The sequence below is a fragment of the Podarcis filfolensis genome, assembly GCF_964270895.1.
Source record: "Podarcis filfolensis genome assembly, chromosome: 1".
Lineage (NCBI taxonomy): Eukaryota > Metazoa > Chordata > Lepidosauria > Squamata > Lacertidae > Podarcis > Podarcis filfolensis.
Window position 1 is genome coordinate 17,179,689 of NC_139604.1, and position 26,796 is coordinate 17,206,484.

Sequence of the window (26,796 nt, forward strand, 5' to 3'; positions counted from 1 at the left end):
CAGAGCCGTCTCGGTCCCATGACCAGCGCGGAAGCCGGACTGGAATGGATCCAGAGCCGATGCAGCAGTTATTCAGTCAGTTATCCTGTCACATGAACTTAAAAGCAAAGTCATATGCACAATAGATGCAGGATCAGGCCTGGAGGATATGAAAAAGAATCCAATAGGATTGCTTACATTTTTAGACTTCAAGTACAGGCAACGGCTGATTAACACACGTCTGAATGACGTGCAATTGCACAAGCATGCATGGTGCCAAACCCAGAAATTACCCAAAAACGTCACTGAATGCATCACTAAAAGGGCGGAACGGGGGCAGGGAGGAATATGCTTATACGCGCTCTGCCAGCGTCTGCAGGAGCCAGGAACAGAACCCCCATGAGAAATGGTTGTCAACTATATATGCATTTTGAATAAAAAGAAAAAGGCATAAATTCTACAATTGTAAATTACAGCTGCATTACATTTAAATACTGAATCATTATGCTCTGAGGATATTTTGTAGTGAGGATTATCTTATTACATTCCATTACTTTCTGCATCTGCTTACTGATAATAAAAGAAGCAGCTGTTTTAAACTAACAGGTGCGAACAGTTCATTCAAGCCTTTAAACAGAAGCTAAATTCAATTTCCTTGTTGAATGTTTTGAAATTATATTCCAAACACCATTTACAATATTATAAACAGTTAATTTGTATGGACTTTGATTCATATGTAACATATATGAAATAACTTTTCTTCAAAGTTTAATTCAAAATCTTATGCTTATACTGTGCACATGCTGAACTAATTATGTCAGATGTTTTCTATAAAATCTTTAGTCACACAACTGAGCAGCTTTTCTTCGCCAACTGTTATATATCAAATTCACTGCAGAAAACCATGATAATTATGAAGTAACAGAGGATCAAATTCATAGCAGTAATATATCTCTATCTTAGTTAAGCTATAAATGATCATCAAGCTTGAAATCGTATATTTATTTAAAATCAGTTTTCTGTATCATTTGCAACGATGTGCGCTTCGCAAAATGTGATAAATATTTTCACTTTTAAACACTCAGTAGTGCTAAACGTATTATCACGACTCTAGGTCTTACAGCACTTGAACAAAAGTAAAAAGAAAATCCTTTAAACTAATCTAAGCAGTGGCTGGCTTTGGTTAAAGAAATGCCATAGAATGATTTGTATTAAGCAATAAATCATATTACTTGTAATAATTATGAACTCCTCTGGGTATCCTTTTAAAGAGTAAAAAGAAATCCACTTATCAGTATGAAAATGCTTATAAGTATTTTTTAACAGATGTGATAATTCCACTTACTTCAATTACTTAACGGGCCTCAACTTTACACACAGAGACGTCATATATCAAGCTTTTTCTTGCAATATAAGTCTCCTGCAATTGAAAGTAAAATTAAACTATTTTATATCAAGAAATGGTTATTCATTTTATATAAGTTAAGCTGGAAGCCTGTTAAAGAAGGGACAGTGGTACCTCGGGTTACATATGCTTCAGGTTACATTCACTTCAGGCTACAGACTCCGCTAACCCAGAAATAGTACCTTGGATTAAGAACTTTGCTTCAGGATGAGAACAGAAATTGTGCTCCGGCGGCACAGCGGCAGCAGGAGGCCCCATTAGCTAAAGTGGTACTTCAGGTTAAGAACAGTTTCAGGTTAAGAACAGACCTCCGGAACAAATTAAGTACTTAACCCGAGGTACCACTGTACAGTGGTGCCTCGCAAGACGAAATTAATTCGTTCTGCGAGTTTTTTCGTCTTGCGAAGCACGGAACTGCACCTCTTCAAGCAATGCACCTGGGTATTAACGGTTTTAAGAAAAAGGAAACAAACTTGCAAGATGTTTTCGTCTTGCGAAGCAAGCCCATAGGGAAATTCGTCTTGCGAAGCAACTCAAAAAACGAAAAACTCTTTCGTCTTGCGAGTTTTTCGTCTTACGAGGCATTCGTCTTGCGAGGTACCACTGTACTGCCATACTTACTGAGTTTAAGAACACTGACCTAAGCCAATACATACCAAATTTGCTGGTTTTGCATTCAGTGGAACTAATTCCAAAGGTCCAACATAAAAGTTCAAACAGCAGCTACTTTTTAAGTTGCCATATAAATACAGAACTTACACATAACATTGAAATTCATTTTGTTAGTTTTGGCCCAGGTCTCCCATTATGTCAAAATCATCTTGGATCCTGTTTCTGTCGGTGTTCGCTGACTCAGTTTGGTGCCATTTGCTCCTTAACCAAACAATTTATAAATGTGTTAAACAACACCAGGTCCAGGACACAACCCAGGGACATCCCATCAGTCCCTTTTCTTCAGGTTGATGAGCAGCCATTGGCTAGCACCCTTTAGTATGGCTCACCTGCCAGCTACAAATCCACCTAATATAAACATCATCTAGCCCACATTGTACCAACTTGCTGGCAAAAATATGGAAGAACTTGTCAGAAGCCTTGTTGAAATCAAGCCATGCTATATTACACTTTTTCCTTCTTCTAATACAAATATTATTACAGAAATACTAGCTAAATTTCTGTTCATAACAATGTACAGTACAGTGGAACCTTGGTTTTGAAGCCCTGGTACTCGAGCATTTCAGCTCCCAAACGCCGAAAACCCGGAACTAAGGGTTCCGGTTTTCAAACATTTTTCGGAAGATGAATGTCGGATGCAGCTGCCAGCTATTGTTTCTGGGGCGCCTGCGCCAATCAGAAGCTGCGCCTTGGTTTTCGAACGTTTCTGAAGTCGAGTGGACTTCTGGAAAGGATTACGTTCGAGAGCCTAGGTACCACTGTGCTGGAGTTGCTTTGCTGATGCTCAGGGCTAGACCTCAGCCGTCACATGCTACTACAGTCATACCTCGAGTTGAATGTGCTTTGGGTTGAGCATGTTCGAGTTGCGCTCCGCGGCAACCCGGAAGCAACGGAGCGCGTTACTTCCAGGTTTCGCCGCTCGTGCATGCGCGAACGCTCAAAATGACGTCATGCGCATGCGCGGAAGCGGCAAAACGCGACCCGCGCACGCGCCGTCGCATCTTGTGTTCTGTTCGGGATGCGAACGGGGCTCCGGAACGGATCCCATTTGCATCCCAAGGTACCACTGTACTATGCAATACAAGGGATTTTCCAGTCCTTGTTCATTTCCCCACTGCATCACAGTATTTTTAAAAGAAATTTTAGAAGCAACTCTTCTAACCTCCTCAGACTCTATTAAGCAACCTGCCTGGGACCTCAGGATGAAAGGTAATGGCAGAAATACCCGGGGGGTACCCCTAAGACACTGGCAGAACCCATCATAGGGCCTAAATCTGACCTAAGACTGCAACCACAGCACTAATATCATAAAAACACATAATTAAGAAGCAGGTCTCCAAAGGCTTCTTTTGGCAAGCTTAGGCCTCAACAGGCAGACAAGTGCTGCCTGAGAGAGGCACTGCCAATGGGGGGGGGGGTTATTGGGTTGTTGTTGTTGTTTTTATTTTTATTATGTATTCTGTGAACCACCCTGAGACCCCCGGGTATAGGGCGGTATATAAATGCAATAAATAATAGTAATAAAGTAGCCACTCCCAAAGCGGTTTGCAAATCGCACCGATTTAGAAAGGTGTGTTTTAGAGCCGCGCATGCATTATTCCTCAGGGCCTAATTTATTTATTATTATTATTATTTACTGGGTTCTATAAACAAGAAGAATGTTGTACAAATAAGTGCACCAAGTTTTCTCATGTCATCTGTATATCCCAAAAATAGCATAATAAATGTGGAAAAAATATCTACAACGTATGTTTCATTATTAGTGGTCAATGTCCCCCTCTTCCCCCCTTTCTTCTTCTTCTTGTTTAAACCAATTCATGAACCAAGAACTTATTTCTAATTATAATGAGTATTTTTGGTGGTTTAAGAGCATAGGCTCTTAAAACAGGCTGGTTTGGGTGTGGGTGGGTGTTTGCAATTTAACCTGGGGACATTTCTGCGACTCTCACCTCCTGCTCCCAAACCCGAAATGGCATCTCTGCTTTTTCGAAACCCGACTAAGCCCGTTTGCCCGTTTTTAGAGAAAATGGCGGGGGTTCCTATCGGCGCCCTTCTCCTTCACTTGCTGAGAGACTGAGGCAATGAGTTAAAGCGGACGGGGTGTGTGCGTGTGTCGTTGTTAAAAACATACACACCACAACTACAATCACCGCCAGCAAGGCCTGAGGAGGCAACCCGAGTCAACTCGGCGGGACTCGAGGCGCACAAACGAGGCGGGAAAGCCGGGCAGGACTCGGATCTAGGCGCCCCAGCGCAACGTTTCCATACAACATTCCCTTCTTTTTCCCGCTTTTCGTCGGTGTTCCTTTAAGTATTTATTGGGGGACGGAGAGAGGTTTTTTTTTTTTCCCCCGCCGGGAGAGGAGAGAGGAGGATGATGGTGAGGGGATGAGGAAGGCCGCGACGCGCCTCTCTCTCGCTCTCTTACTCGCTCTCTGGCCAAGCTGGGGCCACGAGCTCGTTTCGAACGGAGGCAACGTTCTGCGGCCGTTGGAATGGCGGTTGGAGTCACAACGGAAGGAACCGAGGCGGGGGGACTGTGAGAGAGCGAGAGACCTTCGGTGTGTGGGTGGGATGGGGGGGGTGACACTTGTGTGCATATCCTCCAACATTTATCCCGTGAAAATAGGGGCATCCTATTCTATCATCATCTTATTAGTATTATTTGTTAAAATCATTTTTATTTGATTTTACAAATATAAAGTTATAACAATCCAAATGCATTTCCATATCTAGAGGTTACTCTGAATCTCGGGACTCCCTCCCCCCCCTTCATGGGTCCTATTGTCAACATTTTCAACGGCATATTATTGCATAATCCGTATTTTGTATTTGACCATATTGACCATGGTAACATCATCATTTTATTATTTATACCCCATCTGTTTGACTGGGTTGCCCCAGCCACTCTGGGCGGCTTCCAACATATATAAGGAGGTAGGCTTTTGGGGTGTAAATATGGGTGTCAGGCAGGAATTTTGCTTAAATGTCTGGGAAAACTTGGATGGATGGGAAAAACCAGCAGAAAGCGCTCCAAAAGCTTAAAAATCACTATTTGGAGGTTAGTTATCCCCAAAAAAGCTCAACAATTTTGGGTTTATTCCCAAAACTTTGGCAGTTTCCTTAAAAAAGCTCAACAACTTTGCGTGGGGTGTCAGGAATTTTACTTTTGAAATATGGGAACCATAAAAAACAGAATAAAACATTAAACATTTTTTTTAAAAAAACTTCCCTATTTGGGGCTGCCTTCTACAGGTTGTATAGTTACTTATCTCCTTGGCTCCAGCTTGCATAACTCCATACCATCCAACATTTCTCCAATGAAACTAGGGATGTCCTATTTCGTAATCATCACCATCTTTATACCCCACCCATCTGACTGTAGCCTTATGAGGCTTTGCCCTTGGGTGGGAAAAATATTGCGCCTGGGAAAGGGAAGTGGGAGTCAACAGACACTCAAGGAATAGTTTTGGAGAAAAAGGTTTTATTTCTACCATCCATGAACTGGTAGAAGGAGCAAGTGTGATAAGTCCACAAAAGCATGCACAAAGTTCACAGTCATGTGCACAAACATATATAGCCTTCCAGATCCCTCCCCTTTTCTCCTCCCTCAGGAGTCCTGCCCATGAGTTCCTCTGAGCATGAACAGAAAGCTGTCTTGGGACTATTGGACTCTTGGCGCCCTTCCCAGGAAAGGGGTTTCAGAGTGTTCAGATATGTTTCAATCTCTTGTTCTGGCATGGTTCCCGGACAGAAAGCAAGTTGCAATGTGGTTCTTTAGCAAGGCCAGAAGGCATGAGAAAGGCCTGAGAAACAATGGGCTGTTCTCTACCTTTGTTACAGCAGAGCAGAATGTTTCTGATGCTTAGCTGCTGAGAAAATGATTTTGGAAAGCTTTGAGAAGCTTTGAGCCTGCTTTGGTGGGGGGTGACTTCGGGCCTAGGTGAGGTCACCTGTCCTCACCTTCCTTCATGACTAGGTTGCCCCAGCCACTCTGGGTGGCTTCCAAAATAAATAAAAACATAATAAAACATTAAACTTCCCTATACAGGGCTGCCTTCAGGTGTTTTCTAAAGACTGTATAGTTACATCTCCTTGACTCTGGAGTCACATAACTCCATACCCTCCAACATTTCTCCAGTGAAAATAGGGGCATCTTAAGGAAAAGTGGGACATTCTGGGATCAAATCAGAGACCGGCACGATTTCTGTAAATCTGGGACAGTCCCTGGAAAATAGGGACACTTGGGGGTCTCCGTGACCTCGTATGTTTGCAGAATTTAGCCAGAGGAAAGCCCCACCAGCTTTGTTGGCACTTTGAGAGAGGGCAAAAAATTGCCCCCACCCCAAATCCTTATTTTCTATATAATTCCTTTTGGTACAGTTGCTTTTTTAATGGATCTTGTCAACAGGCTCGTTGAAACTTCACATTATTACAAAAACAGTAGTAGTTGTTGTTTTGCACTCATCTAAAAGGAAAACTCTCATCCTAAACCTCCACTGCTTTGCAGCTCTACTCATACATTAGGCGGCTTCGGAAATAAACCCCCAAGGAAAAATCCAGACCCGCTGCCTTGCGGGACATATTTAGGCAGGAAGAACCAGCTGCACAAATGTAGAGCATGCAACTTTTAATCTCACGGTTGTGGGTTCAAGCCCCATGTTGGGCAAAAGATGCATTCATTGCAGGGAGTTGGACTAAATGATCCTCATGGTCACTTCCAAGTCTACAATTCCACAATTCTATGAAATATAAGATAGGGCCATCTGGCTTCCAGTAGTATGTGTGAAAAGGATCTAGGAGTCTTCGTAGACAAGCTTAATATGAGTCATAGAATCATAGAATCATAGAGTTGGAAGAGACCACAAGGGCCATCGAGTCCAACCCCCTGCCAAGCAGGAAACACCATCAGAGCACTCCTGACATATGGTTGTCAAGCCTCTGCTTAAAGACCTCCAAAGAAGGAGACTCCACCACACTCCTTGGCAGCAAATTCCACTGTCGAACAGCTCTTACTGTCAGGAAGTTCTTCCTAATGTTTAGGTGGAATCTTCTTTCTTGTAGTTTGGATCCATTGCTCCGTGTCCGCTTCTCTGGAGCAGCAGAAAACAACCTTTCTCCCTCCTCTATGTGACATCCTTTTATATATTTGAACATGGCTATCATATCACCCCTTAACCTCCTCTTCTCCAGGCTAAACATGTCCAGCTCCCTTAGCCGTTTCTCATAAGGCATCGTCAACAGCAGGCTTCCTCAACCTCGGCCCTCCAGATGTTTTTGGCCTACAACTCCCATGATCCCTAGCTAGCAGGACCAGTGGTTAAGGATGATGGGAATTGTAGTCTCAAAACATCTGGAGGGCCAAAGTTGAGGAAGCCTGGTCAACAGTGTGATGCAGCAGCAAAAAAAAAAAGCTAATGCTATTCTAGGCTGCATCAACAGAAGTATAGTGTCAAGATAAAGGGAAGTCATAGAGCACTGCAGATCCTCTACACAAGCAAGCCTGGCCTGTGGCAATAACCAAAAGTCCTATCTTTCAAATGTGGCCCAGAATGTCATATCCAGATTCTGAAGTTATGGAAAAGGCAGTGAAATCTGATTATGTCTGGTGTGTCTCATGATTACTGCGGAACTGATTAGCGACATAAAAATCTATTGCAACATATCGACTGCAATGACTACTTTGCCATTGTTCACAAATCAGCTGCTTCGATTGCTAATGTGCATTTCTCAGATGGCTGTATTTTCTTAAAAACAGCCACATGCTGCAATGTTAGTTCACTACTATAATTTGAAATATTAAAACTGGATCTTGTGAACCTTATGCTGAGTGCAAGAGTCCACAGATTAATTTTTCAAAGCACTACACCAGTGAAGACTCAACAAGGACTCAGCTAGATAAAGATATACCGTATGTGTTGTATATGCATTAGGTAAAAAATAAAGGACCCCTGGACGGTTAAGTCCAGTGAAAGATGACTACGGGGTTGAGCTTCAGGCCGAGGAAGCTGGCGTTTGTCCACAAACAGCTTTCCGGGTCATGTGGCCAGCATGACTAAATCGCTTCTGGCGCAACAGAACCCCGTTGATGGAAACCAGAGCGCATGTAAACACCATTTACTTTCCGGCCGCAGCGCTGCCTGTTTATCTACTTGCACTGGCATGCTTTTGAACTGCTAGGTTGGCAGGAGCTTGGGCAGAGCAACAGGAGGTCACCCCATCATGGGGATTCAAACCGCCGACCTTCTGATCAGCAAGTCCAAGAGGCTCAGTGGTTTAGACCACAGAACCACCTGTGTCCTGTATATTCATTACAACACGGTGACAACAGTTGGCACTGTGGAGTTTCATTTTTGCCAAACGGGTTTCTCATGCAAGGTTTACAATGCGCTTAACTGAAACACTTCTTTGATGTGTCTAGATCCAGCCCAGGTTTCATGTTTGAATATACATCTGAATATTATCTGTAGAGCTCCTAATTCAGCAAAACAATCCCCAAGCAGAAGCAGATTCTGCACATGCTTCAGTGGCTTTGAGTAATAGCCATCTCATAAATTTTGAGAAATTAGAATAAGAAATAACACAAGAGAAATACAAATTTTTATTTGGATGTATCCACATATTGTTCACTTGTAGAAAATGCATCTGTAAATAGAGCCATACACTTCAACCCTGAGTATCCATTTAGTTTAATGGAGACAAATCAGCATTAAACATTATATTCCATTTTCTTCTTGCTGTGAGCGGTCTTCTTTTGTACTTTTTTATCATGAACTACAAACTTGTCCAGTAGAAAAATAATGTAAAAATAGTTATTTGGAAATCAATTTCCATCAGCTGATCTTACACTTTCAGAACGTGGATTGTCCTTCAGTATATTTTCTTAGAAACAATGAATTATTCAAAAACACATTTCAATACCATTAATTCAATGCTCATGTTCATTTAAAAAAATAGCAATCTTCCACTTCCTAGAGATCAAAACACAAGACAGTTACAAATAATTTCTTAATAAATTATGCAAAAAAAGTAGTTTTGTTTGTAATCGTGTGAAATGTGACTGCAGGACGAGGTTTTTCCTTGCTAGTTACTCTGGAATATTTGTTAAATAATGAAGAAATGGACGACCATGAACACAGCCTTTATGTTGATTTCCAAGTTGTGTCTCCATTTTGTGGATGGTGTCTTGTACATCTTCCTTGGATATATACAAAGGTAGCTGCCGACACAGTCTTACTGCTTCTCCCTATGGGAACAAAAATGTTTACATTTAGACATTAACCTGAGGCCACAATAAAATCCAATAAATTATATAGGGTGCAAACTTCTCCACTGAACATTTTTTACTACTATACTTTCTCATAGAAAATCATATTCCAATCTTCTTTGGCCAAGCAACTGAATTAGGTATCTTTGGTTTTTCCCAAATCTAATCCATGAAAGAAGAAATTTTGCCAACAAAATGTGGTGCAGCTCCCAAGCAACAGTTAACCATCATAAGAAGGGCTTAAGGAGTGGCTCATTCTTAACCACATTCTTTTTTTCCTTTTTGCTGCAGAAATAAGATCAGGCTGTTATTCAGAAACAAGCTCAGTGAGGCTTACTTTAGAACAAATTTGCCCTGCAGTCCAGTTTCCCAAATCCCAATGTGTAAGTAGGTTACTTTTCTGTGTGGAAAAGATCCTGCCATAAATTGAAGTACAGTGGTACCTCAGGTTAAGTACTTAATTCGTTCTGGAGGTCTGTTCTTAACCTGAAACTGTTCTTAACCTGAAACACTACTTTAGCTAATGGGGCTTCCGGCTGCTGCTGCCGCGCCGCCAGAGCATGATTTCTGTTCTCATCCTGAAGCAAAGTTCTTAACCCAAGGTTCTATTTCTGGATTAGCAGAGTCTGTAACCTGAAGCGTATGTAACCTGAAGCGTATGTAATCCAAGGTACCACTGTACAGATTCAGATAGGTGACCTACAGATATACTGCAGCTAAATTATTCTGCTCAGAAGTTGCCATTGAAGGAAAGAGGCAGGAATGGAATTTGATACATGAGCTGGCTCAAATTAAGAAAGGGACCTTTCTTCACTCTCCTCCCTTCCTTTAGCTCATATATTCCACATTCTGGAGACTCAAATGGCTCAGGGCAGTGGCTCCAAAACTTTCTCCTCCACAGAACACTTGAAAATTGCTGAGTGTCTCGATGGACCACTTAAAGATTTTTCTGATTGCAATGCTCTATTTTAGAGGCCGTATGATTTCTAACTATATTTTTGTTGTTTCATTTCTTACGCGTTGCATTTTATTGTCTTACCGTTTCAATTCCACAGGATTCAAACTGTAAAACAATAAAATGCAATATATAAGAAATAAAAATGGCCATTAAAAACACAGTTTTAAAATCTATATGGGTATCTGATGGGCCATCTTCCATCTTCCACCACAAATCCAGACATTTTGCAGACCACAGTTTGGGCACTCCTGGCTTAGCAACTACATGAATAGCTTTTTAGAAGTTGATACCAGATGGGTTTTCCCAGTAGTGATGTATGGAAGTGAGAGCTGGACCATAAAGAAGGCTGATCGCCGAAGAATTGATGCTTTTGAATTATGGTGCTGGAGGAGACGCTTGAGAGTCCCATGGACTGCAAGAAGATCAAACCTATCCATTCTTAAGGAAATCAGCCCTGAGTGCTCACTGGAAGGACAGATCCTGAAGCTGAGGCTCCAATACTTTGGCCACCTCATGAGAAGAGAAGACTCCCTGGAAAAGACCCTGATGTTGGGAAAGATGGAGGGCACAAGGAGAAGGGGATGACAGAGGACGAGATGGTTGGACAGTGTTCTCGAAGCTACCAGCAGGAGCTTGCCAAACTGCAGGAGGCAGTGGAAGACAGGAGTGCCTGGCGTGCTCTGGTCCATGGGGTCACGAAGAGTCGGACACGACTAAACAACAACCACCAGATGGGTGGTGGAGGAAAGCGATCTGGACTGGGGCACAGGAGTAGAGCTTTAAACACTCTGACCGCTTGTGCGTTCCAGATCAGGAAACCCAAATCTGCTAACTGTATTGGAAGAAGGGCACCCATTTGTGCCAATGGAACCTTTTATTGTAATGCAAATAACAGTCATCCAGGCCTGATCTGTATTGTGATTGCGTCTGGTATTAATTTCTCCTTTTAGGTAGCAATGCTTTATATTTAAGCATCAAGCTGTATCTTTTGATAGGACAGTGGCATTAAAAGCAGCATGCTAAAGAAGAGCTTGCAAACCATAAAGCAATACTTACCTCCAGGTAGTTCATGACTTTAAGAGGTCGACACTCATGAACTTCTTTTGCATTGCAATCTACCACAGCACTCAGAATTTCTTTCAGATCAGGTATCCCATAGTACGGCAGGCAGTTTGCCATTCCTTCTATTTCCAGCCGATTTCCCATAGCTGAAACACCAAATAGTAAACAAATGAATAAACTGAACACAATGATACCTGGAGTTACCGAGTGTGTTTTAAATACTGTTTTGATTTACACAACAAAATATTCACATTGAAAATTGTTGTTGCAGCTGCAATCCTAGACACGCTAGGGGCTAAGCTCATCGAGACTTACTTTTGAGTAAACATGCATAGAACTGTGCTGTAAAGTTGCAATTATAGATCCCCAGAGCTACACATTTTTAATTTTCTTAAAATGAAAAACACAACTTAAAATATTCCATTATTAGTTACTTGCACAGTGAGAGTGCTTCAGTTTATTCAAGTTCAACTTTGGAAAGCACTGGCTAAATGCTTATTTAAATTTTTGTTAGTATTTCAATGTTTGAAACAAAGCTTTAATCCTATATATATATGTATGAGTGAAAAATGATGTTAGAATAATTTCATATGGTACCTAGCTCTTTTCTGTAGAATGCTTGATGCCTATTTTGAAAAGCCCCCCTCCTGGCATTTGGCCTCTAAAGTCTAATGTGCTAACAACATGGATTTGGTTTTTGCTTTATTTATTTACCAGCCTCTCTAATAAAGGAGTCATAGGTTCTCAAGGTAACATAAATCCCATTATGTTCAAAATGGTCCCAATTATCATTTTTTTAAAAAGTAACACATCTACCATATAAGCCTAATCCCAACCGCACCTTCAACATTTGACAGCTTGTACAGTTCTGCAGTCTAAAAGGTGTAAAATACATGAATACATTTTATCTTAAAAAAATTATCTTGCAGATATATCAGTAAAATATTTTGGAATGAAGAAGCCCAGTTGCACAAGTCAACACTGCTTGCACTACATTGGTTCATAATCAATCAATCAATCACTTAATAAAATAACAACAACAACAACATATTTATACCCTGCCCATCTGACTGGGTTTCCCCAGCCACTATGGGCAGCTTCCAATAGAATATTAATAATAGTAGTAATAATGCGATCAAACATCAAGCATTAAAAACTTCCCTAATTCTCCAAATGCTCAAGTACTGAACTTTATTAACCTTCCAGATCCTGTGCTAAATTTAGATCACAATTAAACCTTCAATCTCTTAATGCCAGTCCTTTTACGTGTGTGTGTGTGTGTGTGTGTGTGTGTAGATAGATAGACAGATAGATGATAGATATAAATAAGAATCACATAGGGTAGAGCAAAAAGATAGTTTTCATAATGGAGAGAATAAAGCTGTTGGGATCCCCACAATTATTTATACTAAGGCTGATACTATCCATAACATATCTGGGATGAACAGGGAGGTAGCAACCGGCAACAGAATGACAGCCTTGACCCAATGTACACCACTGCAAAGCGGGACAATCTATACAAATTTATGCAGCATAGAGCTAAAAAGAGTTCTGCAGATGATAGGTAGGGGAAATGGTACGTATGGGGAGGAGAATCCCTTCCCCTTCACTAGCACTACTTGGCTACACATTGTAGCTTATAGCTCAAATGGTTTGAGCATGAGACTCTTAATCCCAGGGACATGGGTTCGAGCCTCAGATTGGGAGAAAGATTCCTGCCTTGTGGGGGGTTGGACTAGATGTGGCCCCTTCCAACTACAATTCTATAATAATAATAATAATTTATTATTTATACCCCGCCCATCTGGCTGGGCCTCCCCAGCCACTCTGGACGGCTTCCATAGAAACCAAAAATACAGTAAAATATCACACGTTAAAAACGTCCCTGAACAGGGCTGCCTTAAGATGTCTTCTGAATGTCAGGTAGTTGTTTATCGCTTTGACATCTGCTGGAAGGGCGTTCCACAGGGCGGGCACCACTACCGAGAAGGCCCTCTGCCTGGTTCCCTGTAGCTTTGCTTCTCGCAATGAGGGAACCGCCAGAAGGCCCTCGGCGCTGGACCTCAGTGTCCGGGCAGAATGATGGGGGTGGAGACGCTCCTTCAGGTATACTGGACCGAGGCCATTTAGGGCTTTAAAGGTCAGCACCAACACTTTGAATTGTGCTCGGAAACGTACTAGGAGCCAATATGATTCTCTTATTTCGAGCAAAACATACAATGATCCCCCAAGTCTGGACATCTAAGCTAGGGGTCGCAGTTTTGTTTTTCTCACGTGCTGGCAGGGGAGCAAAGTAGTCTGGGTCAGTGTGTACGTAGTCAACCCTGAATTATATCTCATCCTCCGATCAGCACTTCTGAGAGGGTAGCAGTCAGGAGATATCCCTGTCCGCTGGCTTCCACCATAGGAAAGTCTCCAGCTACAGATGAGTGAAGTGGAGGCAACCCTACTTGTGCTGGATTACCCCAAAACAGAGTATTATGGGAGTCGGGGAGATTATGGGAGTTGGGTAACCCACTGATCTGTCTGGAGCTGGCACAGCAAAAAACAAACAAGAAAGAACCGCCTTTCCACCTTACAGCTTCCTGATCAGGAGGAAGGATTCTACAATAATTAAAGCTGTAATCCTATACCTACTTACCTGGCAGTAAGACAAACTGAACTTAACAGGTTTTGCTTTTGAGCAGGCACTGTTCTTTTTTATTATTGTTATATAGCATTTAACAAAACTCCATATAGGTAAGGGACTCCTGACCATTAGGTCCAGTCGTGGCCGACTCTGGGGTTGCAGCGCTCATCTCGCTTTATTGGCTGAGGGAGCCGGCGTACAGCTTCCGGGTCATGTGGCCAGCATGACTAAGCCGCTTCTGGCGAACCAGAGCAGCGCACGGAAACACCGTTTACCTTCCCGCCGGAGTGGTACCTATTTATCTACTTGCACTTGACGTGCTTTCGAACTGCTAGGTAGGCAGGAGCAGGGACCGAGCAACGGGAGCTCACCCCGTCACGGAGATTCGAACCGCCGACCTTCTGATCGGCAAGTCCTAGGCTCTGTGGTTTAACCCACAGCGCCACCCACGTCCCTAAAACTGCATATACGTTAACATCATTTCCCCCCTTGGAGTGGGACAAGCGCCAGTAGATAAATTGTGCTCTATACCGTATCCTGTTTTTCTGGGTATAAATCTTGGCACCCAAAAACAGGTTCCGCTCCCCAGAAGTACAAGAGAGTATTGATCAGAAACTATAAACTTTGATGCAGGGATAGACATTTGGGAAGTCAAGCTAAAGAGTTTAAAATCAAACACAAACTGTGTTTCTACAGCAACACATGTAGTTGGGATTACAGAATATGCTAATTGGAGACTTATTTATAAACTGAATTTAAAATCAGCCTGCATTCACCAGACTTGTGGGTGGTTAAGAAAGGAAAACACTCTTCTTGGAGGGAATTGGTTTTTCATCAAGACACGGTTCCAAGGTTCTATCTTTCCCCCGCCCTTTTTCTTTTTAAAGACCTATCCTTTGAGATGCCCATATGTTATGGCAGATCTGTCAGCAGTCCTCTACATACGAGGCTGAAATGGTAACACATGAAGCTATAGCGTTTCTCAAAAGTCACAGCAAATCTTTGCTTGGACCTAGCGAATTACCAGCTTGGCATCATATTGCAATTAAAGCTCGCTTCCCCACAATACTGACCGACACATCTTATTTGTACTTTAGCTGTTAAAACAATGAGAGGCTGTTAAAACATGTGGCTAATCTAAGGCACAAGCAGAAGGTCTTCAGCACGTCTGGTGTAAGAGCAGGACAGCCCAAAGGCCTGGCTGTGACAATGTCCGGCTTGCACTCTGGACAATGCCACTCTTCCACCAGTTTAGCAATCTAGGCAAAACCACACTAAGATGAGGAGAACTGAATATTATTGTACAGCACTGAGGGTAAGAGCGGTTCAATAGCGGAACGGACTGTCATGGAAGGTGGTGGTCTCTTCTTCATTGGAGATTTTTCAGCAGAGGTTGGATGGCCATCTGTCCTGGATGCTCTAGTTGAGATACCTGAATAGCAGGAGGTTGGGTTAGATCAGGCATGGCCAAACTTGGCCCTCCAGCTGTTTTAGCACTACAACACCCATCATCCCTAGCTAACAGGACCAGTGGTCAGGGATGGTGCGAACTGTAGTCCCAAAACAGCTGGAGGGCCAAGTTTGGCCATGCCTGGGTTAGATGAACCTTGGGGTACCTTCGAACTCTACAATTCTTTGAGTGGTACAATCCATTTCTTGACTTTGTGAGGTAAGCAATACCTGTATACCTGAAGGAGCGTCTCCACGCCCATCATTCAGCCCAGACACTGAGGTCCAGCTCTGAGGACCTCCTGACGGCTCCCTCACTGTGAGAAGTGAACTTAGTGGGATCCAGGCAGAGGCATTCTCGATAGGGGCGCCCTCCCTGTGGAATGCCCTCCCATCAGATGTCAAGGTGATAAAAAAAAAAAACTACACAAATTTTAGAAGACACCTGAAGACACCCCTGTATCAAGAAGTTTTTAATGTTTCATGTTTTATTTTGTGTTGAAAGCTACCCAGGGTGTTTGGGGCAACCCAGCCAGATGGGTGGGGTATAAATAATAGAATTATTATTATTATTATTATTATTATTATTATTATTATTATTATTATTATTATGAAAAAAGCTTGAAATGTGTAAACAAACAGAAATTACTTTTATTCACAAACAAGGAAGTTTTTACACAGGAAACTAATCACACATGGCCTATGTGGGCCTTACTTATTAGAGACTAGCAAAATATGTCAACACATTTGTGCCACTGGGAACGTAACATTATATTCTCTGAACATCTAAATGAGAGCATGAATTATGTGCTAAGCTCGGGTGTGCCACATGTCTCCTTCATACTGCATGACACCTTCTTTTCTCCCTATTCTCTAATCCGCAGGATTACAGAGATGAATTTAAAAAGGAGGCCAGCAAAATTTCATGGAAAATGAGGGTTGTAGTCAATGCTAGCCCTTTTCAGAGTAGAACCACTGGAATTAATGGTCCTAAATTAGTCACGCATTAATTCCAATGGGTCTACTCTGAGTAGGAATAGTATAGAATACAACCCTGAGAAATTAAATGATTTTGAGTGAATGAAGATGAGCAGGGCAAGGGTTGCTGGTCACCCAAGAGACCTGCTGGTTTATTTCTCCAAGTCCTTACATTTGAAGACTCTGCTTCATGCTATGCGTACCTCTGTGAACAGTGGAAATAATCCAATCAATATTAAGTACTTAAAATCAGTGCTTTTTCTCAGCCAGAGCATAGTTCCAGCACCTCTCTAAAGGGTGCCATTGCAGGCCAGCGCTCCCCCTGTCTGCTTCTTGTCTTTATGTATTTCAGAGTCATGACTACAGTCACCTCTAGGCTTGACTACTGTAATTCGCTCTACGCGGGGCTGCCCTTGAAGCTGTCCCAGAAACTGCAGCGGGTGCAGAATGCTGCAGCGAGGCTCCTCACGGGGTCTCTGCCATGGGAGCATATTCACCCAGTGCTTTTCAAGCTGCAGTGGCTCCCGGTGGAGCACAGGGTCAGATTTAAGGTGCTGCTTTCAACCTTTAAAGCCCTTCACGGCCTGGGACCCTCGTACCTATGGGACCGCCTCTCCTGGTATGCCCCACGGAGAGCCTCAAGGTCCATAAATAACAACACCCTAGAGGTCCCGGGCCCTAAGGAAGTTAGATTGGCCTCAACCAGAGCCAGGGCCTTTTCAACTCTGGCTCCGGCCTGGTGGAACGCTCTGCCTCATGAGACCAGGGCCCTGCAGGATCTGATTTCTTTCCGCAGGGCCTGTAAGACAGAGTTGTTCCACCTGGCCTTTGGCTTGGAGCCAATTTGATTCCCTCCCCCTCTTTCTTTTTCCTTTCTCCTCCTGTGATGAGGCTGCATTTTAATATTTTAATGTTTCAATATTTTAATCTTGTTTTTAAGTTGTATTCATTCAACTTGTTTTTATTACTGCTTGTTAGCCGCCCTGAGCCCGGCCTTGGCTGGGGAGTGCAGGGTATTAATAATAATAATAATAATAATAATAATAATAATAATAACAATTAAAGCCCAAAATGAGCATTTCAAGTCAAAATGGAAGCTGGCTGGTGTGTGAGTCTACACTATTTTTAAAAAAATCTATGGTTTGACCTAGCTACGAGCTGCTTGCAAGCTGTGATTGGTCAAGCTATGAGGCGGCACCAATTCATATGTCCTTTTCAAGAGAGAGAGTCCATTCTTCCTCTTTAAAACTGGGCTCAGGGCAGAACATTTGTGGTATGAAACGTTACAGGATTTTCGCAGGAAGTAACAGGATATGCACTGATTGCAAACGAAGGACTACGACAAGCCCAAAACTTCTGCAGGCACAACTGGTTGCATATAACCTGCTCAATTACCTACGATATAAGCAAAAAATCATAATGAATGCTCAGTAAAAGGGAAGTCCGGAGGGGCCCATAGTGGATAATAGGGGCTGTTTTTTTCTAGACACAAATGTGGTAATGAAACACAAGTATTGTTTTTGATATACAGTACTATGAAAAAGAGGCAAGCAAGTAATGAGAACTACAGGTGCTGAATTAAAACAAAATATGAAGCCACACCATACCTGGTATTATCTTTATCTGAAATCCGTTTGCTGTAAGTCTTGTATCCGACAAATAGGATGACCCATCAAATCTTATGCTTTCCTTGGGCATATTGCAAAGAACTTCTTTATAACGTGAATCACTAAAAAGACTGAAAATCAATCATTAATCACTTTTATGAGACAGAATCAAATTTTAATAGTGTCCCACAATCAAAGCACACGTCAATGAAATTTTAGAACTGCTTTACAGTGGTGCCTCGGGTTAAGTACTTAATTCGTTCCGGAGGTCCGTTCTTAACCTTAGCCGCGTCGCCTGAGCATGATTTCTGTTCTCATCCTGAAGCAAAGTTCTTAACCCGAGGTAATATTTGTGGGTTAGCGGAGTCTGTAACCTGAAGCATATGTAACCTGAAGCGTATGTAACCCGAGGTACCACTGTATTTCTGAGGATGCCAGCTCAGATAGCAACTACAAAAACATATACACTGTTAGAACACATCTTCCCAGCTATCCATTGTCCTGTGTTACCCCACAAGGAGAGAGCCACAGTAGCTGCTGTCCATTTTAAATCATTGCAGTTGCAATCTTAATTCTTCTAGTTAAGTGATGTAGGGAAAACCATCGAGATACTTTTATTTTTGCCAACTGAAGCACATGTGGGGCTTTCCCATTGGGATCACAGCTGAGGAGAGAAGGACAAAACCTCCCTTCCCCGCATGCAGAAATCCTGCTAGAAATCACCCCCCTAATATTAAAGATATTTAAATGCCGTCACATATAGTTGGGCGAAGAGCAAAGGCCCACAGGAACAAAGGAAGTAACTGCACAGTTCTTTTCTCTCTGGCATCCAGTGTTTCCTGCTCTTTCCCCTCTCAACTTAAGACAAGAACAGACAATGCTAGAGAAAGCAAGGAAAGCAAAGGTTTCCTTGTTCCCTCTACTCAGTCAAAACATTATGGCGACCAGGCAACAGCAAGCCTTTCCTTGGAGAAAGCACAGCACAGCTAAAAGGCGATTCACAAAATGGTGGCCATATTGATGATGTCATATTTCATACCCCCACCACTGATATTTACTAAGACTGCCATATTTTGTTTGTATAGGTAGTAGGCTTTCAAAAAATCACCAGGGCGCTTTTGGCATTCAAGGGTAAATAAAATCTGGTCTAACTCTTGGACTACATGTGTCTTGTACTGGCTGTCTGAACCAGTAGTCTCTGTAGGTATCTATACATATCTTATACTTATCAAATCTCCTTAACTGAATTTGTTTGATACTGGAATATAATTATACCTCAATGCATACGACAATCATAGGGCCAATTCAGCTGTAATGTCAAGCTTTAATGTCCAGTACCCTGCCGTCTGTTATTTTCTGGCTTCAACATTGATTCCTATTGTGTCTGAAACACAGGACCATGGTTTGCTGTCAATTTACCAACCAGGGTCAAGCCATGGACTAAGGACCCTGATGAGGGAAACGGTATTAAACAACGGTTTCCTATTTCAGACATAACGGGGAAGAGACCAGGCCGGCAGTGTAGAAGCTGGTGAGCAGGCCTGAGGCGCATTTTGAGTTTAATAAAACCACGGTTTGGGAAGCTTGGAATGTAATGTCCAAAATAGGCCACAGGCACATTTAGAACAAGCAAAATGAAGCTGGAGAACTTAGGATCTCTGTTAGATTGTAACTACATAAGCTGGGTCTGTACTGGATTTGGGAGGGAACACAGGAAGGTGGAATCACTTTTATTACACTGTCGTAAAATAAAAAGTAAAATAAAACCAGTCATTTGCTTGTGGTCCTTTATATGATCTGCTTTTGAAATGGCTTTCACCTTACCTATCAGTTAACATAATCGGGTTGTCCAGTTTCTTTATAGGAAGTTTATGGTTTTCAAGCAGTTTTTTAAACAGAAGGGATTCTTCTACTCTGTACGGATTCAACATCATTATCTTTTTCTCAGAGGCAATTATCCACGCATCAGGAAAATTCGGAAGACGAATTAGGCAAGGATCATCCTTAACAGCCTCTTTCTGTTTAAGCACATGAAGTTTATGTCTGAATGAATCCATAGAGAAGGGCACTTGAACAATTTTTATTGCTTTGCAACTATTTGGTTTCTCCTCCATTTGAGAATGAAAAAGTTTATCAAGTTTCTGCTGATTAATTAGACAGTCTTTAAGTTTGGACTTATGTTTTCTCTCTCTCTCCCTTGTTGATCTTTGTATACTCTGATCTGCAGCTTTTCTGCTCTGCTTGTTGTATCGCTCCAAGTCTCTTTCAGCCTTTTCTTCATATCTTAATGAAGAGGGGAAGAAGGGGGAAGAGAAGGAACATATGAAAAACTAGCAATGTTTCAGTCATTATATATCCACCTATAAAATATGTTTTCTCTCAAAATTAATTGTTGGAAGAAAAATAAATGTCATTCTCCCACGCTATTTTATCATCTTAGTTAATATATTGTCTCTTATAAGTACCCCATATTCAGCAGCCAGTTCTGTTTGTAGTAGTGCTTATCAACACATTACTTTACAGATCTGATGTTTGTATTGTTTACCACTACTAATCCGGCAAGTAAAGGTAAAGGTAAAGGGACCCCTGACCATTAGGTCCAGTCGTGGCCGACTCTGGGGTTGCGGCGCTCATCTCGCTTTATTGGCCGAGGGAGCCGGCGTACAGCTTCTGGGTCATGTGGCCAGCATGACTAAGCCGCTTTTGGCGAACCAGAGCAGTGCACGGAAACGCCGTCTACCTTCCCACCGGAGCAGTACCTATTTATCTACTTGCACTTTGATGTGCTATTGAACTGCTAGGTTGGCAGGAGCAGGGACTGAGCAACGGGAGCTCACCCCGTCGCGGGGATTCGAACCGCCGACCTTCTGATCGGCAAGTCCTAGGCTCTGTGGTTTAACCCACAGCGCCACCCGTGTCCTTTAATCTGGCAAGTATTAACGCCAAATGCAAAATATGATATACAAACTATATGCACTGTATACAAGATTATGGGAATTTATGAGCTGTACAGGCATTAAGCTGTTCCATACAGATTTGTGAATACATTTAATGGAAAACCAGGGGACGGAGGGAGCAACATCTAAGTTTATAAATCAGCAAGCGGTAGATAATTAGAATTAAATGATCTATGCAAGATGTTACACTTATCAAGCCAAAAGCATTTCCCATTCTGGTTTTGAAATTAATATGGATAAAACTTGTTTTTGAACATGAGTCACACACAAGATGGAAACTACAGTCCAGTTTTAGTGAGCAGAAGTGAAGTTTACAAACTTACTTCTTTTTCTCTTCTTCATTCAGTGTTTCCCACATTTCTTCCAATTTCAGCATTAGTTCTTCCATGCTCACTTTGGTATTTTCAGCTAACAATCGTGGGCGATGGTCTTGAGTAAAAAAGTCAAATGCTGACATGGCTTTCTTTATTATCCGATTTTTTATTATGTCATAGGCTGTAATCTGTCCCAGTTTATCATTTACCACGTTTGTTTTTTTCAGACTTTGAATGCTACTTCCCTCTTGAAATGTTTGTTGGCCATCATCATTTCTTCTCTCTTGAGGCCTTGCACGTTCCATTTCAGGAACCAAAATCCGAACAGGTTCAATGTTCTCTCCTCTGGTATTCCTAAATGCGTTCCCCAAACTCCATTTGTCAGCAGTTACTTCAGAAGAAGCTTTCAGGGTTGTTGTTCTCTCTATTGCTTCCTGGACATGGTCATTTCTCAAATCATCATCAAGGCCATTTTTAGAATTTGTGTTCACTAAGGGATTGCCATCTAGGTTAAATATCACCTTAGACTTATTCTGTTGGTGCTCACACAAAAATCTATCAGATGCAGCTGTCTCGCAGCCAGATAGCTCATTTTTGGTAGAAAATCCTACAGCTGAATTATTATACAACATTTGATTCTCCAAACAAACCTCTGTGGGTTTTTCCATTCCACTATTTTGTGCATTACTCAATGAAATCAATTGAGTGCGTGCATGTGAACCAATGTTCCTGGGTTCAGCTTCATTTACAGACACATTCATTTGTTCTGCTTCATTAACAAAGATGTCTCCTGAAGCAGCACCTGATGAATCAGTTTCACAAGAAGCAGTCCCAGGTAGAGGTCCATAGAGTGAGGTCAAGACATTTTCAACAGCAAGACAGACTGACTCCTAAAGCAGAAAAATGGTAAGTACATTATTGTGATAAATAACTTATGCTAGCTAGCTACAGCATAATTAAGTCAATTGAAAATGGATTCTGCTAAGCTTATTTTTAAACCTAAAGTTATGCATAGAAGCATTATTATTTTAAAAAAATCTAAACATATTTTTAACTGTAATTGTAGCAAAACAACATTATTAGACTGCTCATTTATATATAAATGGACACGCTGTACCTTATTATGCAGAAACACTTGAGATTTATCTGGTGTTAAATTGACATCCACAGCAGATGGAGGAACAGCAATGTTGATAAAGAAAACAGGGTGTGAACGATTAGAATCCTTGTTTGACTTCTGGTTATAGTATTGTTGAACCAGCTAAAACCAAAAAGAATAGCATTTAAATTTACTTTCCAATTAGAAATGAATACAATACAAAACTTTAATATGACATATACTTATCTTCTATGTGTGCAAGTAGCAACATTTTATGTGCATGCAGAGCATGAATTTTTCTATAACATCTTGCGGGGAGTCCCCCATTAGTAGGAAGAAATCAGCTTTCAAAGAGTTGTGAAATTTTTGTAAAAAACCTTGTTACCAGAATTGTTGAAATGTTACCATAACACAACGGTATTGACCTACAATTTTTCTTTAAGCATTGTAAATGGATGTGAGAGTCAATAAAATTGGCTCATTACTATTCTACACTTACAAGAGTTAACTAATGCACTAATTAATTGTCCATTAGTAGTCTCTTCGGTTTGCCGATCAGAAGGTCAACGGTTCGAATCCCTGCAACGGGGTGAGCTCCCGTTGCTCTGAACCCAGCTCCTGCCAACCTAGCAGTTCGAAAGCTCGCCAGTGCAAGTAGATAAGTAGGTACTGGTGCGGCGGGAAGGTAAATGGCGTTTCCGTGCACTCTGGTTTCCGTCATGGTGTTCTGCTGCACCTGCTGGCAACATGACCCAGAAAGCTGTCTGTGGACAAATGCCAGCTCCCTCAGCCTGAAAGTGACATGAGCACCACAACCCCATAGTCGCCTTTGACTGGACTTAACCGTCCAGGGGTCCTTTATCGTTATCTTATTAACAAAGATTGCATCTCTCTCAATTTTATGATATATAAAAGGCAAAAATTCATGGCCAGGATCCAAAAAGCCATGCAACTAATTACACAAACTAGGACGCGGTGGTGCTGTGGTTTAAACCACTGAGCCTTGGGCTTGCCAATGAGAAGGTCGGCGGTTCAAATCCCCGCGACGGGGTGAGCTCCCATTGCTCAGTCGCAGCTCCTCCCAACCTAGCAGTTTGAAAGCAAGTCAAAGTGCAAGTAGATAAACAGGTACCGCTCCGGCGGGAAGGTAAACGGCGTTTCCGTGCACTGCTCTGGTTTCGCCAGAAGCTGCTTAGTCATGCTGGCCACATGACCCAGAAAAACTGTCTGCGGACAAATGTCGGCTCCCACAGCCAGTAAAGCGAGATGAGCGCCGCAACCCCAAAGTCGTTCACGACTAGACTTAACTGTCAGGGGTCCTTTACATTTAGAGTGGGATTTGGCATTGCCATCTCTATCTCATACTAACCAACTCTGAAACTGAAGGGAATTTCAAATGATGTGGCCTGCTTGACAAAATTAAAAACCCTGCTGGCGCAACCTAGCCATTGTGTGCAGCTAATGAAGCTCTTTCAAACCTGGCAAATATTTTATAATCTGCTGGGACAAGGAGCTGAGAAAAACCGTACCTTTAGAATTTCCTTCTGGTGCACTGGTCGATTGTTTACAAAGATGAAGCTCCTTTCTGCACTTGAATGACTTGTCAAACAACCATCTGAACTGGGCTTTGGAAGAAAGCCGCTGAGAAACACCTAGAATTGCAATTAAACTGGCCATTAAAAACCACCGTTTCCCATGACAATCGGTTCACAAAAACTAGAAGGTTCAGATCAGAAAGAAGAAATGACTCCAGATTTTCATGGCATTTAGAAGTCTCCTGCTTCGCTTTCATTGAAATTAAATCAAGGCAGATGACGATGAATGAGATCAAGAGTTAGTGTGAGGCTGTCGACAGAGCACTAAATTTGGATGTTGAAAAGCCAAGTTCAAATCTCATCCAGGTTTGAAGGTCACCGGGTAACCCTAGATGTCATTCATAACCTCACCAGGTGGTTCTCTCTCTCTCCTGGTCAGCACTTACCAGACATTGAAGTTAACCATGAATTCATCTCCAACTGAGATTTAATTCTGAACTAGCGTAGATTTCTGGAGTTAAGCCTGAATTTGAAAAGCTGCTGGAGGCTCGAAGCCCCCACAGTAGCTCTTCCTGTCCTAAGGGCCTTCTACAAAAATGTTCTTTTGCACCCCACCCCCCAGTAATTTTTCCGCTGCTCTGCCTAATGGGGCGTTTTGAAGAACAGCCCTGCTAAGATAATTCAAGAAACAATCAAGTTCTTCTCAACTGAGGGAGGGAGGGACTCGGATAATTTCCAAGCTAATCCAAGGCAGGTGAGAGAGATCTCACCCACCTCCACTAATGTTAAAAAGAAGCAATGAAGAATCCTTAAAAGATACAGAGCAAACCAACCACAATCACAAAAGCACTGCATGTGAAGCACTTAAGTATTTTTACATCCTTTTTATAGGAATATCTTTACCTCATTCCTAATTACAGTTACTTGGAAGGTAGCCATATTGATTTAATGGGAATGTACAGTGGTACCTCGGTTTTCGAATGTAATCCATTCTGGAAGTCCATTTGAGTTCTGAAACGTTCGAAAACCGAAAACTCAATAGCCGACAGCTAGGCCTCAGGATCTTGCACTCAGCAGAAATCGCGTGGCATGTTCAACTTCCGAGGTGCGTTCAAAAACCGAAGCATTTACTTCCAGGTTTACAGCGTTCGAAAACCGAAATGTTTGTCAATGGAGACGTTCGAAAACCGAGGTACCCCTGTACTGTCATGGAAATCTAGTTAGGATTATAGTCTAAGAAGTGCGAACTTTGTTCCCCTTTAATGTGATGTTAGAAATTCACTGTGTGAACCAGTGACAAACAGGTAAACTCCAAAGCCATTCTTATGATATACCCATTGATGGTCCAAGCATAAAAAGTTCTTTAGCTATAAACTACACCTTACTGAGAGAAAAATTAAGCGTGTTTTTTGTTGTCGAAACAAAACACATGCAGACGGAAAGGAATGGAATTTAACACAATAGCAACCCAAAATAGAAGCACGGTGCTCGATTTTATATCCTTATTTAAAAAGTGAAGAACTCATGCTGGTTCAACTGATGAAATAACAGGTGGGGGAAACATATAGATAATTAGAAACTTACCTCAGGATCTTCACTATGGTGTTGAAAAGGTACCATGCCACTCATAACGGCCGTTCCCACTACTGCCATGAAAGCCATTTTGTGATCGGACACCCTGGTCTTCTGCCACATAACTGTCTGAAACAATATAGCATAGACTTTGTGTCAAAATTTTGACATTAGGTTTAGATTTATTCAACAGGGACATGACATGCCCACAGATATTTGTGCGCAACACTACACTTCAAACAGTGTGTTTAACATTCTGTTCCTAGACACCAATGTGAACCCATTATTTTCTTATGATTTAGTATCTAATACAGAACACTTTCTTTCTTCTTTTGTACACAATGAGCTATGCTGAAGCAACTGGGCTGTCTATCTGAGTGCAGGGGGCATGACTGGCTGAGCTGCCTGTCTTCCAGATTGAGGATTTGGGCTTTATTTTTAACCACTGTGAAATATGAAAATGCAGGATTCTACCACTGATATCTGCTTCTTCACTCACAAAGCCCAACAATGCAATTAACAGACTTAAGGGAAAGTTGCAAAACAGGTTAATAAATAGGCTCACTGGTGCATATGGGATACATGTATGTATGTATGTAAGTAGGAAGTTATTGGTTATCTTTATAAAACCTTTCCCCAAAAAGTATAAAATAACTAAAGCAGCAATTAGCGAAGACACAGGAGCATTAGAATCCATTCTTCCTTTAAGTGTTCATTATAATCCTAGAGAAGCGGGTGACGCTGTGGTCTAAACCACTGAGCCTCTTGGGCTTGCTGATCGGAAGATTGGCAGTTCAAATTGTCGTGATGGGGTGAGCTCCTGTTGCTCAATCCCAGCTCCTGCCAGCTCCTGCAGTTTGAAAGCATGCCAGTGCAAGTAGATAAACAGGTACCACTGTGGCGGGAAGGTAAACGGCGTTTCCATTCGCTCTGGTTTCTGTCACGGTGTCCTGTTGCGCCAGAAGCGGTTTAGTCATGCTGGCCACATGACCCGGAAAGCTGTCTGTGGCAAGCGCCAGCTCCCTCAGCCTGAAAGCGACATGAGCGCCGCAACCCAATAGTCGCTTTTGACTGGACTTAACCGTCCAGGGGTTCTTTACCTTTACCTCATTATAATCCTGTTCAAAATAGGCACTTTCCATCAAACTTTAAAATGCTCAATTAACCTACCGCTGCAGAGAGAACAGAAAACGGCCTTTATCTAGATATGCATATAAAAGGCTGCTTACTGCAGTATGTTCCATTCACAGCAGCAGTTACAGTGGTACCTCTGGTTACAAACTTAATTTGTTCTGGAAGTCCGTTCTTAACCT

General features: G+C 42.1%; 1 protein-coding gene and 2 long non-coding RNA genes across 3 annotated transcripts in view; 1 reads left to right on the forward strand and 2 right to left on the reverse strand.

The window, feature by feature from the left end:
• LOC310743394 overlaps positions 1-4,566 on the reverse strand; it is a 66,728-nt gene extending 62,162 nt beyond the window's left edge. The window contains exons 1-2 of the long non-coding RNA XR_014538991.1: positions 4,006-4,566; positions 1,325-1,399 (exon numbers count right to left, since the gene is read on the reverse strand). This is a non-coding gene — a long non-coding RNA (uncharacterized lncRNA). The remainder of the gene's footprint in view (positions 1-1,324; positions 1,400-4,005) is intronic.
• Positions 4,567-8,636: 4,070 nt separating this feature from the next.
• Positions 8,637-26,796, reverse strand: part of PMS1 (PMS1 homolog 1, mismatch repair system component) — a 55,896-nt gene continuing 37,736 nt past the window's right edge. Inside the window, exons 6-13 of the mRNA XM_083628553.1 lie at positions 25,496-25,612; positions 23,906-24,028; positions 22,395-22,538; positions 21,287-22,167; positions 19,831-20,289; positions 18,007-18,137; positions 11,338-11,489; positions 8,637-9,302 (exon numbers count right to left, since the gene is read on the reverse strand). Of these exons, the coding sequence (XP_083484679.1) occupies positions 9,144-9,302; positions 11,338-11,489; positions 18,007-18,137; positions 19,831-20,289; positions 21,287-22,167; positions 22,395-22,538; positions 23,906-24,028; positions 25,496-25,612 (2,166 nt within the window). The 3' untranslated portion in view covers positions 8,637-9,143. The remainder of the gene's footprint in view (positions 9,303-11,337; positions 11,490-18,006; positions 18,138-19,830; positions 20,290-21,286; positions 22,168-22,394; positions 22,539-23,905; positions 24,029-25,495; positions 25,613-26,796) is intronic.
• On the forward strand, positions 17,462-26,066 carry LOC310743446. Its single transcript, XR_014539025.1, has 3 exons — positions 17,462-17,507; positions 22,077-22,187; positions 25,830-26,066. It is a non-coding gene; the product is annotated as an uncharacterized lncRNA (long non-coding RNA).